Genomic DNA, 16,513 nt, shown 5'->3' with positions numbered 1-16,513 from the left:
TTTATGTAAGAAAATAAAAACTGAAATCAAGAAAGCCATTACGCACAAAAGAAAACATAATTTTTGGTTCTGAGAGTTTTCTCCCTCAATTGTGTTTTTCAGCTTAACTTTGCAAGTTTAATTTAGAAACACGCAGATGTGTTCCATAAATACATTACACTTACCGCTCACTTAGTGACAATGTTAATTATCTTATTAGGACCCAGGTTTTCTCAAATAGTCTTTTACTGAATCATTTAGAGCGCCACCAAGACTCCCCAAGTGGCTTTCTCCATCCTGGTGTCCCACACATGTCAATTTTGGCTCTAACCTGCACTGCACATGCACATCTATACCAAAAATGTACAGACTTGCATGATGGGTCAGTTCCGTGGGTTTGTGGCCTCAGAACGTCCTATGGAATACTGTGTACCTGGAGCTTCCAATTGGCTTGAAACCTCCTTCTGGGTGAAGGATCACTTGGTAAAACAGGGAATGAAAATGTCACTAATTTTTCTGACAGTCTAGTTTTTGGACTCCTGTCATGCTAATCTCTAATTAGAGGCTTCTGGTTGGTGAGCCCTGGTTCTCACTTAATACTGCAGGTGTTTCTGTGATCTCCATCCTCCCAGGTTCTTTGCAGCTTTCTCACCATGCTAATTCAAGTGAACAGAAGCAATGCTAGTGTTAACAGGAAACCCACATTTCATGAAAAAGAGAAAGCATGAATCCAGGCCTGTTGTGATATTGACAGAGCATGGCACTTCCAGTCATTGCGGATCCTGAAATGGAATGACTGCATTTGACAAAGTTGACTGAATTTATGAGCCTGCCTCTGTCAGGTTCATTGCATTGTCTCCTTCTACGCTTTGGGATTTTTAGATGAGTTTTTTGCCACCCAAAAGTAATATTTCTTACCTCTATAAAAAAAAAATACATCCTTAAAGGCCTCAGGCTCTTGGTATGAGGTTCATGCATGAGGCATACTGCATTGTGGGTGTCCTATAATCAGTTGATGCCCATAATTTAGCAGGTGGCTTTTAGGCTCCAGTAAGATAATCATTTTCTTCTTAAAAATTATATTAAATACTTAGTCATGTGTGCCCTGTCCTCCCACCTCTTGAGTGGTCCTTGAGGAAGCACTACGTCCTTGTGTGAACTGGGTTTAGGGGAATCTTTCCCTCTGTTAGCTGTTGGGAAGGTCAGGTGGCCACCTCCTTTGCCTGTGCCCAACTGGAGATGGAAGACCAAGGTGGAAGGACAGGAAACCAGTCTGTTTTTACTACACTCAAAGACTATACATTTTGTTTCAGACAGTGATGAATATCTGAAACAAGATGGACCAACAAGCTGTCGGAGCAACAGCTTCTTTCCTCCAGAGCCCCTGACTCAGTGTCTAATGTGGTGGGTGGCATGGGAGGTGGGTGGGTACTTGTTACCTGTAAGTGATGGTAGTTCAGACCTTGGCTTCAGATTCCCAAGTGCAGAAACCACCTGTGCCCTCTAGGAGCTCTTCAATCAACCTGAGCTGCACATTGGAATCTCCTAGGAGCTTTAAAAAATATTAATGCCTGGGACCCACTCCTCCAAGATTGGGTTACATTTAGTCTGGGATATGGCCTGGGCACTGGGATTTTTCAAAGATCCCCAGGTGATTCTAATGAGCAGTTGGGCTGAGAACCACGGTATTCTTGTTCGTATTCTTGGTTGCAGACACAGTTTAGTTTTTTTCTTTTTAATTTTTAAAATTCGTTATTTGTATTTCAAAGTTAAACCCAAGACGCTTTGACTTCATAGGAAATCCACTGAGAAACGTTTTCCTAGTCTGAACACCTGTTTCCCCTTAGTCCCCCCAGACAGAGCATGTTCAGGTTAATTACTTTCATTTTACAATCACTGCTGTCCCACCACTATGAGTTATATACCAAGACCACCTAAACTGTGTGTGGTCTTAGTTATACCCTAATTTCAATAACTGCAATAGGTTTCCTGGGGTAAACTGTCTCTCGAATTCTTTGGCTACTTCTGAGGGTGAAGTCCAAAGAACTCTTAAATGATTCTCCTTTGGGGGGATTATTGATACAGCTTAATTCATCCCACATCAGTAAACGTGGATTGATCATTGTTATGTATGAGTCACTATGGAGTGTGGAGAAAGGCCTTGGTTTGACTCAGAAAGGAAGCGGGAAGGAGAGGCACGTGAAGCTGCCTGCAGGGTGGAGAAAAGGAGCTGGTGCTCCACTCATGCCCGGAATCATTCCACAGCCCTCGCCAGCCTTTCCCTTCCCTGTGGGGTCCGCCTGCAGCCTCTTTCTGCCTGTTGAGCTGCTGGCTGCTGGGACGCTAGGCTTGCAGCTGAAGGGAAAGAGATGAGGTGAGAGATTGTAACAGTGGCGCCAGATTCCTGGTGTCCTGGACCTCCCTGCACTGATCATAGGGAAACATTAGCCGGATGGGGTGTGTCACCCAAACAGGGACGTGAAACGTCCTGCTGCAAAGGGAGGGAAATAGAATCATAAAAAGAATCTACCCTGGCCTGCGGAGAGCCGGTGCATGTGGTTGGCTGTGAGGGTCCTGGCCAAATCACTGTATTCTCTGCTCTTTTATTCTCTTCTTAGTGTCCTATTTACAATCTTTTAAACTGCACTTAGATGACTCATCTCATTTACATGCAAATTTGAGGTATTACTAAATTCATGTCACCCTTATTTTATCCGTTTTAATACGTGCCCATCTTGGGGCCAGTGGGCACTTGGTGAAAGAGCAGCTGGCACCCGGTGAATGCCAGGTCCCACGGAGAGCCAACACGCTCTCCTGGGAGCCAAGAAGCTCAGAGGGAGGCCGACTCCGGAGGCATATTGCCCAGGAGTCAGCCTGTGGGGCTGTTAGCAGTGAGTGACGTTGCCCAGGAGTCTGTGAAGAGTGACAGACCAGCGTGAGGGCAAGAGCCCTGAATTAGGACGCAGGAGTTGACTGTGCTATTTGCGACACTTTCACAGACTTACTGTGGGCTCCTTACTTTTCCAGCCTGCAGAAAGTGGGGGGGACCTTTTCTTTGCACCCACCCACCCCCGTCCTCAGAGCAGTGCTATTGGAAACAAGAACTTACTTCAGTTATACCCTTGAGTTTGTTAGATGGGCTGGAGAAGCATTGCCTTACAAAGCTTACAAAGTGAAGGATGGATTATTTGTTTTATTCTAGCTCATGAGCGGGTTTCCTTTCTCCCCTGAATAATATGTCTATATTTAGTGCATGAGATACACAAGCTGGTACCTCCTCATCCTTCAGGAGTCCCCTTAAGTATCACTTTTTTTGGAAAGGCCTTTCCAGCCCTCCTGGCGGAGGTCAGGAGCTACTAAGTTTTGTCCACAGCAACCTGTACTTCCCCTAGAAAGCACTTCTCAGGCCTTGCTGCTGCTGTTGTAATTGTCCATTTCCCCCACACCAAGAGGGCAGGGGCCATATCTGTCATGCTGGCCATTCTACCTCTGGGACACAGAAAAACGTTTTGAAGGGTAGAAGATTGGAGGGAAAGCTACACCAGTTTATGGCATGGTGCCCTGCTAAAAGGCCCCTTGTGAGTCCTACAACTCCGTCATGTTTCCATCCCATGTCAAAGTCTCCACAACCACAGTTCCACAGCAGAATGTTCCGCAGGCCAAGTGAGATCTATTGTAATTTACATTCCCATAGAGCAGCCACTTTGAAGAGTTTGTAAAGGACTTTTGAATTGTATTTATATGTAAACCGCCATCACTTTTTTGATGTTAGCTGGAAAATGAACGTCAGTGAACATTTCACTGGGTGGGTGCTCAGCTAGGCCCCAGTCTGACGCTTCGTGCATCGCATTGTGTGCAGGCAGGGCACTGTGTCCCAGGGCAGAGAGCGCCTGTGTTGCAGGGTCCCGGATTCATATCCTGGCTGCCATTTACGAGCTGTGTGACTCTGTGTGAAATACTAATTCTGTATGAGCCACAGTTCATCTGTAATCAATGGTATTAATGCTTAGATGCTTGGAAAATAGTAGATGCTCACTGAATGTTTTCCCCTTGCCCTCTTCCTCCATCCTTACTGGAATGGGGACATACTTTTATTTTGCCTATTGGTCATCAGGATGAAAAATTAACAAATCACTTTCAAGTATTTTGCCAAAATAAACCATGCTGAAGAACGCGTTTGATTTATCCCGTAGCACATGGGAGCCTAATCATGATGAGTACGGTTCTTCTCAGTGGGGAGCGTGAGGCGATTTTAGTTGCAGAATTTTTCCTTGTCTGGGACTATACTGTATATTGGAGTATTGTTTACATGTTCCCTGGGACAACAAATGCCAAATACCACTGTGACAAGGAAAACAACAACCGAAAACCAGCCCCTCGGGTAAACAGTAAAGACATGTAGAATTGCTGAAGCGCAAGAGATCAGAGGGTGGAAATAGCATTGTTTTGAGTCAGGAGATCTGCCCACAGTTCCCCCTGTCACCAGACAACTGTGACATCAGAAGGAACCTTAAATATCACAAAACTTCAGAATCTTCTCTGGGGCCCTCCCTGGGTCTGCTACCCTGAGCAGGGCACTGATGCTGAAGGCTGAAGTATGAAATCTTCTGAACCACGTGGGTTTTCGCAAAGTTTTGGAAACTGGCGCATGTGCAGTGACCATCAGCATGCTTCTCAGTGTCACCTACCCAGTGTAGTGTGTCACTCGTCTCCAGTAGGAAGGCTGCCATCAGTTAATCTGAAGTAGAGCCTAGGCATTTCCTGAGCACTGCCCAACAGCCACATGGCCCAGCGACCACCAGCTCATGATGCTGAACCACCATCACGGGCTGCTTTGGTCTCCTGTGCAAAATTATTGGAAAGCCCAGGCAAGGTGTATCTGGAAGGAGACACCTGGTGATATCAGATGGCAAGAAGAGAAAGGAGAGTAGCACAAACAATCACCTTGGGTGTGAACTTCAGAAGATTAAAGGAGTTTGGAGCTGCCCTAATGTCAAGACATTAGAGACTGCCACCACCATAGCTAAATGCTCTGGGAACAAGGTGAGCTTATCTCCATGATTTCTGGGTATTAGTATTATTTGGGGCCTTTTTGTTTCCTCAATACACACTTATGGAACAACTACTATATTAATTTAGCCAACAAATATTTATTGAGTACTTATTATGTACCAGGCATTCGCTAGCTGCTAGGGGTTTGGTAGTGAACAGAAACAACAAAAACTCCTGTCTCATGAGCTTATATTCTAATGGGATGAGAATATGCCAGAGAGAGTGTGTAGGACTGAAAACAAGATGACTAAAAGCCTCCTTGCTGTCAAGGAACTTACGGTCTAGGAAAAATGCAATACATTTATTGCTTGTGGTATTTTAAATAGTGTCCACTTTTTGCAGAGAAACTTTCTTCATTTAAAAAAAAAATGATTTTAAGTGGTTCGTTATATTCTTTTTTTTTAATTAATTAATTAATTTATTTTTGGCTGTGTTGGGTCTTTGTTGCTGCGTGTGGGCTTTTCTCTGGCTGTAGCGAGCAGGGGCTACTCTTTGTTGTGGTGCACGAGCTTCTCATTGCAGTGGCTTCTCTTGTTGTGGAGCATGGACTCGAGGCGCGAGGGCTTCATAGTTGTGGCACGTGGGCTCAGTAGTTGTGGCTCACGGGCTCTAGAGCGCAGGCTCAGTAGTTGTGACGCACAGGCTTAGTTGCTCCGCGGCATGTGAGATCTTCCCAGACCAGGGCTCGAACCCATGTCCGCTGCATTGGCAGGTGGATTCTTAACCACTGCGCCACCAGGGAAGTCCCTGAGTGGTTCATTATATTCTCAAGTGTGGTTTTAATATACTCAGATGTCAAATATTTCCCCCCGACATAAGAAGCATGTTCTATTTTATAACAAGAGTCAAAGAGGAAATAAGAATCACTTAACATAAATGGTTTCTGCAGCAAATTTCATTAGAAATTGTATTTTTTGAACAATAGGTATTATTGAGGAGATAATTCAGGCCTAGGCTTACACTTTCTGGAATTTTCTGGGGAAAGTGTCAATAAGGAGGTGAAGAAACAGGGTGATGGTCTGGATAAATTGGTTAAACTGAATCTCAGAAACTCTGAAGGATCTCTCCTCACCCTTCTATAGTAACAGCAGCAATAGGATGAAACTATAGTATGATTTACCTTAATTTGCATAGCAGTTTGCCTCACATTTTCAAAAAGTGCTAATAGATGTTAACTCAAAATAGATTAAAATACCAGACAAATTGCTATTACCTTAAAAAGAGTTATAATAATTTTGAAAATGTAAATTATAGTTATACAGTCTTTGGAGAGAACTATATTTTTATATTTAAAAAAAAACCTGTGGTACATGCTTTTTTTCCCCTTTAATCACAGTAATTTCTTCAAATGACACTGCTGCATACTTCTTTAGGAAGATACGCTGCATTTTTCAAATCTTATGTGTAATATAAGAATTGCCATTGATAGTTTTCAGCAGGTGAAAAAAAAATTACAGAAAACCAGGGATCGTGGGGAAACTTTTTAAAATTCATCTTTATGTTCCTTTTTTTATATTACATACATTTTATGAGTTGGAACAGAGAATGGTTCTTTTCATTCTAGCAAGTGGAGTTGTGCATGACAAAATGTCTGCAGAAATGTGTATGTAGGCGTAACGATTTAAAATGATTTGGACCCTCCTGGTGTCTTACACCCAACTTTTTCTCTAAGGCACCAAAGCACTTATGGAGTCTGTACAAAGAGGTAAGCATAATTTGTACTTCTGAGGAGCAAATGAAAATAACTTCAGTATAAAATTTGTCACACCGTATCGCCAGGAGACACTATAAGTAAAAGATAAAACCTTCCCTAGTGGGAGTACATGTATTTCCCCTGAATAGCTTCTACCCAACAAAACTCTAAAATGGAATATTTGCATTTTCCCTACTGCTTTGTTTTGCTAACACAGTTAGCAAAAAGATTGCTTAGAAGACACATTATATCCACAGAGGATTACCTGTAACGTTTTACATACCTATACAAAGCCAAATTACTGTCTGTTCTTGCCCATAACCTATGAAAGCCAGAGATCTAACACACTCTATATTCTTAGCTATAGGTGGACCTTACTTTATGCAACAGAAATAGGTAAATTGAATTTTGGTAAATCAAAGGAATATAAAACACATTAAGAGAGCTGACAAAAAATAACCCTACCCTGAAAGTCTTTGCTAAAGTGAACAATTATCTCCTAATTTATGTATTTCATAAATCCATATCTCATGTATCAAGTTTGCTTAAGGTGAATTTTATATCTCCTCTTGCAAAACAGTTATCACTTAGTGATATTTTCTCTTTTTAAAAATTGGACCTCCAAAACAAAATGCCTGTCAACCCTCGGTATAAAACTTTGTACAGGCCTATGTGTAGATTAGAAAAGATGTACTGCAGAAGACAGGCCCCATCTTTTTTTTTTTTTTTAATATTTATTTATTTATTATTTATTTTTGGCTGTGTTGGGTCTTCGTTTCTGTGCGAGGGCTTTCTCTAGTTGCAGCAAGCAGGGGCCACTCTTCATCGCGGTGCACGGGCCTCTCACTATCGCGGCCTCTCTTGTTGCGGAGCACAGGCTCCAGATGCGCAGGCTCAGTAGTTGTGGCTCACAGGCCTAGTTGCTCCGCGGCATGTGGGATCTTCCCAGACCAGGGCTCGAACCCATGTCCCCTGCATTGGCAGGCAGATTCTCAACCACTGTGCCACCAGGGAAGCGCAGGCCCCATCTTTATGGTGTGTTTAAATGTTTTCCCTTCTCCCTCCGTTTTTCATCTGTTTTTCAGTTAGTTGTTCCTTGAATGCTAAGTGATTTGGGCCGTGTTTACTTCCTTTCCAATTCGATGCAGATTTTCTGAAAGTCCTCTGACCAGATGACTTCAGCTGTCCCTTAGAAGGACCTGCATCCTTCTGGGTTTGTTCATGGCTGGAGGGTGGAACGTAACCTAACCACAGCCTGGGGAATGTCAGGTAAAGAAAAGGGAGGATTTCCTGAAAGTGGATATTTAAAACCTGGACTGTGTTACTAAGAAAAGTTCTGAACTCTTCTCCAGAGAGCATTAAGATAGAATAGATTCTTCTTGTATATGAAGTATTTTTTAAAAATTTTTATTGGAGTATAGTTGCTTTACAATGTTGTGTTAGTTTCTACTGTACAGCAAAGTGAATCAGCTATACATATACATATATCCCCTCTTTTTGGGATTTCCTTCCCAGTTACGTCACCACAGAGCACTGAGTAGAGTTCCCTGAGCTATACAGTAGGTTCTCATTAGTCATCTATTTTATACATAGTATCAATAGTCTACAGTTACTTCTTGCCCTGCGATGATTTTATTTTGAGCATTACAACTTATGTTATCAAGGTTTATTTCTGAAATATCTCAGAAGTTGAACAATATTGAGCATCACTATAGAGAACTGGTCACCCTACCATAGCATTAATTAACTCAATGAATGACCGTTTACTGAACGCCAGCTGTACTAATAAGAGCTACCATTTGGGGAACTTTTTATGTCAGTCGCAGTGTTAGGCATATTATTTTATCCTTGTAACAGTCCTATGACATCAGTACTATTATGCAGTTTTTACAGTTGAGGAAACCAAATTGTAAAGTGAAACCAGGATTCTGACCTGTGCCTGGTTGACTCTCAAGTCAACTACAGTTGTCATGTTTCTTCTCTACTTTGTACACAGCTCTATAGCCTTAAAGATAAAAGGCAGTCTCTGGTCCCCAGACTTTGGTTCAGGTAGACGAGAGAGGCAAGTAAAGAGATGATTGCAACACAATGTGAGAGTGCTTAAATAAGAGACAAGCCTTGCAGTTACCCGCCATGGGTCCACAGAGAAGGTGTACTGAGACCAACCTCATGGGGAGATAGGCTTGCTTAGGGAAGGTTTCCTGAAGGAGGGAATTCCTGAGCTGAATACAAGTTCCTCTGGGAATTTTTGGTCTTTAGTATGTTGTGATTAGTATGTTAGTGTCTGGCTTTGCCTTGCTCTTGGGTTTCTATTTTTTATTTGTAGTTTGTTATTGTTTTCTCACTCATTCACTGAGAAGTAGGCCTGGCTCATGAATACAAAAATGATCATGGCTCTTGTAAGATCTTACATGGGAACAGGAGTAGACATTAAACAAAGCAATTATAAACTAACTTTGAAGGTAGCATGAACAAAAAGTAGGCAGTGTTGGAAGAGTGAATAACCTGGAAGCCTTACCTAATGTGGGGAGGGGAGCAGGCTGAGGGCAGTGATCAAAGTTCCCTGGGGAAATGACACTGAACTAAGAACTAAGAATAAGGTGGAGTAGGCATGAGAAGGGGACATTCAGGTGGAAGTGGATTTAACAGTATTCCAGATAAAGAGAACAGCATGTGCAAAGATCCTGAGGCCAGAAGGAACTCGGACAGCTTGATAACTTTAAGTTAGGTCAGGTGACTGGTTAGTATCAAAAATATACTAGAGAGATAGGCATGGCTAGATGATGCATGACTTTCTAAGTGTACTGTTCTAAGCAGCCTCAACTCAAGCAAGACTTAGGATAGAAATTGAAATTTAAAAAATCAAAAATTATATTGCTTAGAACTCCTTTTAAGATCGTCAACTGATATTCTCAACTCTAATTTGTATATCAGTTTTTCTTTTTTATTCAAAATTATTTTGTGTTTTTTGTGAATAAAATGTTATACATTGTATCTATATCATAAAAAGAATTAACTGCATGGCTTGGTTTGGAATTTGGAATGAAAATTGATTTTAATACAAGAAAGTCTTGAATAGAAATTCTGACAAAGACTAAGTATCATCAGTGCAATGTGGAAATATAAACTCTAAATTTAACAAAAAGATTATATATAACATGGTTTACCAAATCACCCAGAAAACACCATGTTATTTCAGAAAAGTGCAGATGACTTAATGTCATGGTCGTCATACTCCCAAGCATGCTTTCAAAGCAAACAGCAAGGGTTTGATGTTGTTTTAGGTTTTTCCTTGTGGTCCTGGTCTTTTTCAATAGTGGACAGACATGGAGAGGGAGCACAAAAATGTGTATCACCAGCACCTTCTTTCAGACCAGCTTACTCAGCATAAATGAAATATTGATGTATTTGAAAATGCCCGAGTGTTCAATAAAGATTTTAAATAAAGCTACCTAAAAGTTGCGGTTCTTAGGTTAATCATTTATTTATCTAAAGGATGAAGGAAGCTGTCTACTTTTGTGATATGAACTGCAATCAGCTTAAAAATAATTGACAAATTAATCCCTTCACAGCACAGCAATTGTAAAGGTGTTAGTTTTAATTAGGCCTGTCTGATTGCCTTGTCTAATCAAGAATCAAAGTGGTATCTTTGATGGTTAAGGTCTATTGGGGCCATCCCTGACCTGCCAGCCATGTATGTTTTAATTATTGATTCTTCACATTTCAGCCCTTTCCACAAAGGGACTTGAAGTTTGCAATACCTTAACGTTTAAAGGGAAGAAAAATAAACATTTTCCCCAACACTTCTATCCAGAATCCTGTGTATCCTCTCCACCAATCTACAGTTCTGTCCTAAAAAAGCTGTCAGGTGGGCGATGAAGTCAAATGCACACTAGGATGCTAACTACTGCCTCACCTCCCAAGCACTCCATTTTCAATGGACATTGTTAAGATCTTGACAAGTTACAGTCATCTATGCGTCTAGAAAACACTAACTTGATATCGCGTCTTTTCAGAAAATCCCTTAGGGCGAATGTAGTACTTAGGAAATCAGGGAGGTCACACAAAAAGCAACGCTGTCTTCTCACGAAGCATTGGTCACACTGCTGAAAAGGAAGGAGACGAGGGTTCCCGGTGCGGTGGAAAGCGCAGCCCAGTGAGCGTGGGCGGCTGGTGGTTTCAGTGGTCCCCGTGGGTGACCGTGGCTCTTCTTTGTGGTTGCAGGTCAGTGAAGTGACGGTGGAGCAGCTAGTGCAGCAGTACCCCCATATCACCTTCAGCACCGTCCTGCAGGACTGCAAGAGGACCCTGGAGAGAGCCTACCAGATGGGCTGGACCCCCAACATGTCTGCCGCCTCCTCCTGACAGCCCTGCCCACGCTTGGGTCCACGCGGATCAGCCAGCAGGGCGGAGAGCAATTGTAGAGTTGGGGTGGGTGATGTCTTGCAAAGGTTTTGACCGTCCCGTGTCTCCATGTGTACCCGAGTGTGTATATCTGTGTCTCGTTTGCATACTGCGTAGCATAAGCTCAATTGCTATTTTGTTCCCAGGTGAGCTGGTTTTTTCCTTAAATAACGATTTTGACAGGCACAGACCTTTAGTTTTTAAGTTCAAAGGCTTATTTCTCTAAAAAAAATTTTTTTTTTTTTTGCTGTAGAATCAAAAAAAAAAAAAAAAAACGGATCCATTATTTTGAGCTTCTAATGACTGCCACTGGAGATGCCCCCAAATGAAGGCAACTGCCTTCTTTTTTGATGGGAAAGAATTGTGCGATTCTACTGATGATGACCGGAAAGGAGCCACGTTGCGCTAATTAGAAGCCCGGAAACCAGTACTTTTCAAGATTTCAAGCACGTACACACATATAGGTTCTCATACTCTCATACACACACACACCCCACAGCACTTTCTTTCTAGATCATTTTCTGACACAGGGGCCTTTCTCCAGGCCACTGAGAGAGCATGGCATCAACTGTCACTCTGCCTAACTCACTGTCCCCACAGGTGTCCCAACCTGCTTGTCTGGTGGGCGACTTAGGGACTATAGAGGACAAAACCTTTTGTGAAGTTTTCATATGGAGGCAACAATCTGAACTCCCCTGACCAGCTCACAAAAGTTAATTATTCATTATTGTACAAAATTCTGTTGAGTACTAAGTATTTTGAGTTTCATGTTAACATTGTATTAGCTTTTATAATACAATGGATAGTAACTGGTCTGGATATATTTTAATGATATTTGGAGCTAATCTTAGCATTATCCACATTAAAGCCACCAATGTAATTAATAGTGTGCAGTTATTTTTTAAAAAAAAAAACTCTACAGATCATTTAATTATTTTTGTTAATTTTGGTAATTATGAAAGTATATTTCTGAGATTTGGGGCTAGTCACATTAGTAGAAGGTTCATGAGTAAGATATAAGTAGACAATTTTTCTATTAAGTTTTTTTTTTTTTTTTTTTGCTTTGGGCTTTAGAACAGGTTTTTTGGATATATGCATGTTATCATATTTTGAATAATTATTATGCTATGGCAAAGATCTGTTGCTGGTTAATGTATGAGTTAAGAAGAAAAATTTGAAAATCTTTTCATTAAGATTCTGTTTACACTTGTCAGAAATAAGCATTTCTTTGTTTAATTAAAGATTGCCAGTTTTCAGTTTAGACAGTATCTATTAGTAAATGAATATATGTTTTGATTTCACACATCTTTACGAGTAATTCATATTGGGGACTCAGGCTCAAATAACCTTTCCTATGTCTAGATTTATAATCAAGACAGCAGGGAGGCTTTTTAAGCTAAAGAGTGATTGTCTTTCACAGTAGAGTTAGATATACAAAACCCTGACTTGTGAGTTTGCTATTTATTCTTTCCCAATGTGGACATAACTGTTTTTTGGTCTTTAACAGATATGCTAAGATTTGAGATTCACTTTATATAAGTCCCAGTGTTGCTAAAATGATACTAGCTGTAAGGAATGAAAAATAGCTTTACATTCAAATGCCATTCACTTATTTATAATAACTCTTTTTGTGTAAACAACTTTCCTTTGATTATGTCAACCTGTTTCTGATGTGGCATGTTTTTGCTTTTAATCCCAATCAATTTGGAAAATCTAGTCACTAGGCACCGAGAGTACTTTTTCCATCACTAAATGGCTTACTAATTTAATTTGAAGGGAATAAAATTTATGTAAGAAAAAAAAGCTGTTTACTGTTAACAAACTGTAATTCTTCTTAAACATTGAACTGTATCATCTTCATGTTCATTTCCCCACTACTGAAAACTATCTTAATTCACAATATTTTAACTGATTTTTAATCCAAAACTAATTTATAAGACAATATGTAAAGTAATAGTAGCTTGAGTGAATAAGCAAAAGTGTAATTTTTATATATGTCACACTATATTTTAAATAGTTAAAAAAGACAAAAGGAAGGAGAACCATCGATGATATAGATGGTGCCATTTCAGTTCAAAGTTGTGATAATCCTTGGAATGTCACAGTTTGGTTGTCAAATGGTTTCAGAAGTGTGTAATCAATTTTTTTTTAATGTTGCGTTGTTGGAATCTCAAGTACAGCACTATAACATGCTTTAGCTTGGGGGTGGGGGTGGGTTGGGGACTTGCACTTATTCTTTAAGATGTTGACTAATCCAGAAAGCCTGATGCATCATAACCTGGAAAACTGCTTTGGTGTGTTTATAGGAATCTGTAGAAACATCAATCTAGCCTCAAAGCATTAATCACAAAAACAACCAGAAAAAGCATCACCTTGAATGATCCTGTGATGGTTGTTGAATGTGCTCTCATTAGATGCTTTGAAATAAGGCTTAAAATGATTTTTCTGGGCAATATAGAGTTTCTTTTTTTGCTTAGAATGTCATAAATATATGTGAACATGTTTAATGCAGGGCTTTTTATCCTCTCCAAAATGTCAATAGTATTTTCAGAATAAAGACTATGAAATATATTGCTGTGGTGGAAAATTCTGGTCCTTTGTCTTTAACGTCTCTTTGAGTGGATAAAGGAAATTCATCCAGTTTCGAGTTTCTATATTTCTGTGAATCTTTTGACCTTGCAATGGGTTGCAATAAAAGAGAAAGAAAACACACTGTCTTTTGTTTTATTTTAGAGACAATAAATGGCCTCCCTTATGCTGGTTGGGTGTGATGCATGCAGCGGTCCGTGTCCTTGGGTGTTTCACTGCAGACTTTATGTAGGTTCAGTGAACCCAGAATAATAAACAAGACTGAATTTAGGAGATTTGCATTTGGCCAGTGAGTACTGAGATAAGATTAAAACCTCAAGGGTTTAAACAAGTGGTCCGTTTAAAGTACCATTCCCTAAACCCTCATTCATTTACTTAGCCATTTATTCATTTTCTCAAAAGTAAATAAATAAACTTATTGAGTAAAAAACATGTGCCAGGCACTGGGCATTTAAAGATAAATAAAACTCATTCCCATCCTGAAATTGCTCATAGCATAGCAAGGGGACAGTCTTAAAAACTAGCCTTAGTAGCGGAGCACAGTAGATGGAGCACAAATAGGAAAGGCAATACCCTTTTACAAAGAGTGAACTAAAATAAAGCAAAGCAAAACAAAAGTTGAAGAGGTAGACAGAAAAATTACCATTTTCAGCCTTGGCTATTCATGGATTGTTTTTTTAAAAGGTTCTTCTGAAAATAAGTAGCCACTGGCTACCATTCACATGGGTTTTTCTGAATCTACAGTATTTGCATTGTTTATATCACTTATAATTTTATTTTTAAAAGGATTCATTTCAGGAGTGCTCATTGCCCAACAAAGCAGACAAAAATCATCCGAAGCCTCAAAAGAAAAACAAATAGCCTGCCAGCAGGTATGAACTCACAGTCTAAATCACAGAGAAGAGCAGGGGTAAGCCAACATTAGTTCAAGTCAACAGAAAAAACAAACAATAGACCCACATCCTCAAAGGCTTCAATATTAAATGTTAAGACACATAATTCGGAATAAATGTTTGATATATTCAAATATATTAAAAATTATTTATAACGAACAGAAAAATGAACAGAAATATTTTTAAAAGAGCTAAATAGAATTTTTAGAAATGAAAAATATAATTGAATATTAAAATGGAAAGACATTAGTAGAAAAGATTCAGCTATAGGGATAATTCGTAAACGGAAAGGTAGATGTGAGTAAAATAAAAGGAAAATTGGAAAAAAAAAAAAAACACAAGCTTTTCTTCTTTTGCGTGGATAATTTCCATATGGATGACTGAGAGGTTAAGACACATGGGACACAGTATGAGACTTTCCAACATATCTAATCTTGCAGAAGAAAAAATAGAATAAGGGAATGGCAGTGTTTAAAGCTATAGTGGAGTTTCCATTTACTTAAGAAGAAAAAAAGATTTTGGAGGAGAATATCAAAGGCTCAGTTTTGGATGAGTTAATTCTGAGATGCTCATTAGACTTCCAAATGAGTATATTGAGTATGCAGTTGGATATAGGAGTTCAGTTCTGAGGAGAGGTATACAGATGGCATTTCAAACCATAAGCTGGTCTGAAATCATCATCTCTGGTCATCATCCATTACTTTAGACAGAAAATGAAGTCTAAGGACTGTGTCTTTGGTCACTGCAAAATTTGGAAGGCAGGGAGAGGAAGCAAACTCTTCAAAGGAAACTGACACAGAATAACCTGAGAGGAAGGAGGACAACCAGGAGTGTGTTCTATCCTAGAATCAAGTGAAAACAAGCAAAATTAAATAAGCTATTATTTAGGGACACAGTGTATTAATAAAAATGGAAAAAGGAAAAGGTAACAACTGCGAAGTTTCAGGGTGGTGGTTACCCTTGGGTGGGCAGGCGTGGGACCACATGGTGGGCTTCAACTGAATCTGTAGGTTCTACTTCATTAGTTGAAGTGTGGATTCACCAGTGTTTGCTTTATTAATAGGCTTCATAATGTGTGCATATGTAACAAATTATTTTGTATCGAATATTTTGTTAACTTTTTAAAGAAAATTTTGTACCTTGTTTAAACTGATTGATTATCCAAAATTGCTAAACCTAGATGCAAGATTCCCTACCTGTTTGGTAGTGGAGGTTAGCTCTGTGTGACGCAGAGTTTACACAATCCCATGTCTAAGCAGGTGGCAGAAGTGGGAGAACATTCTAGTCTTACCTTTCTTTTCTCCTGTGCTGGGAGCATAGCATTGCGTTAACTCCTTGGTTTCTATCCAACCATCATTGGAATTTTAAGTGGAACAGCTGTCCATGTGGCAGGGAGACAGCTGTGGGAATTCTTCTGGCACACCTGTCATGTCATTACCACTACAGGAATCAAAGGACCACTACACTGTTTTGTAAAACAGTGGGGGGCCCTTTCATTATTCATTTTTTTTTTAATATTTGAAAGTAGCTTTTTTAAAAAAAATTAGGGTATAGTTGCTTTACAATGTTGTGTTAGCTTCTGCTGTACAAGGAAGTGAATCAACTATACATATACATATAACCCCTCCCTCTTGAACCTCCCCCCCATCCCACCCATCTAGGCCACCACAGAGCACTGAGCTGAACTCCCAGCTCTATACAGCAGGTTCCCACTAGCTATCTGTTTTTTACATGGTAGTGTATATATGTCAATCCCAATCTCCCAATTCATCCCCCCTTTCCCCCTCCCCCACAGTGTCCACATGTCCCTTCTCTACGTCTGTGTCTCTATTCCTGCCCTCCAAATAGGTTCATCTGTACCATTTTTCTAGATTCCGCACATATGCATTAATTAATGATATTT

The 16,513-nt window shown here is 40.0% G+C and overlaps 1 protein-coding gene across 2 annotated transcripts in view; it reads left to right on the top strand.

Moving 5' to 3' along the window:
- FBXL17 (F-box and leucine rich repeat protein 17) overlaps positions 1 to 13,838 on the top strand; it is a 464,528-nt gene extending 450,690 nt beyond the window's left edge. For both annotated transcript variants that reach the window (XM_082376783.1, XM_082376782.1), the window contains one exon: positions 10,949 to 13,838. In XM_082376783.1, the coding sequence (XP_082232909.1) occupies positions 10,949 to 11,089 (141 nt within the window). In that variant the 3' untranslated portion in view covers positions 11,090 to 13,838. The remainder of the gene's footprint in view (positions 1 to 10,948) is intronic.
- Positions 13,839 to 16,513: the final 2,675 nt, after the last annotated feature.

This window comes from Balaenoptera borealis, assembly GCF_965194805.1.
Source record: "Balaenoptera borealis genome assembly, chromosome: 2".
Classification (NCBI taxonomy): Eukaryota; Metazoa; Chordata; class Mammalia; order Artiodactyla; family Balaenopteridae; genus Balaenoptera; species Balaenoptera borealis.
This window is presented reverse-complemented; position numbering and strand designations above follow the sequence as displayed.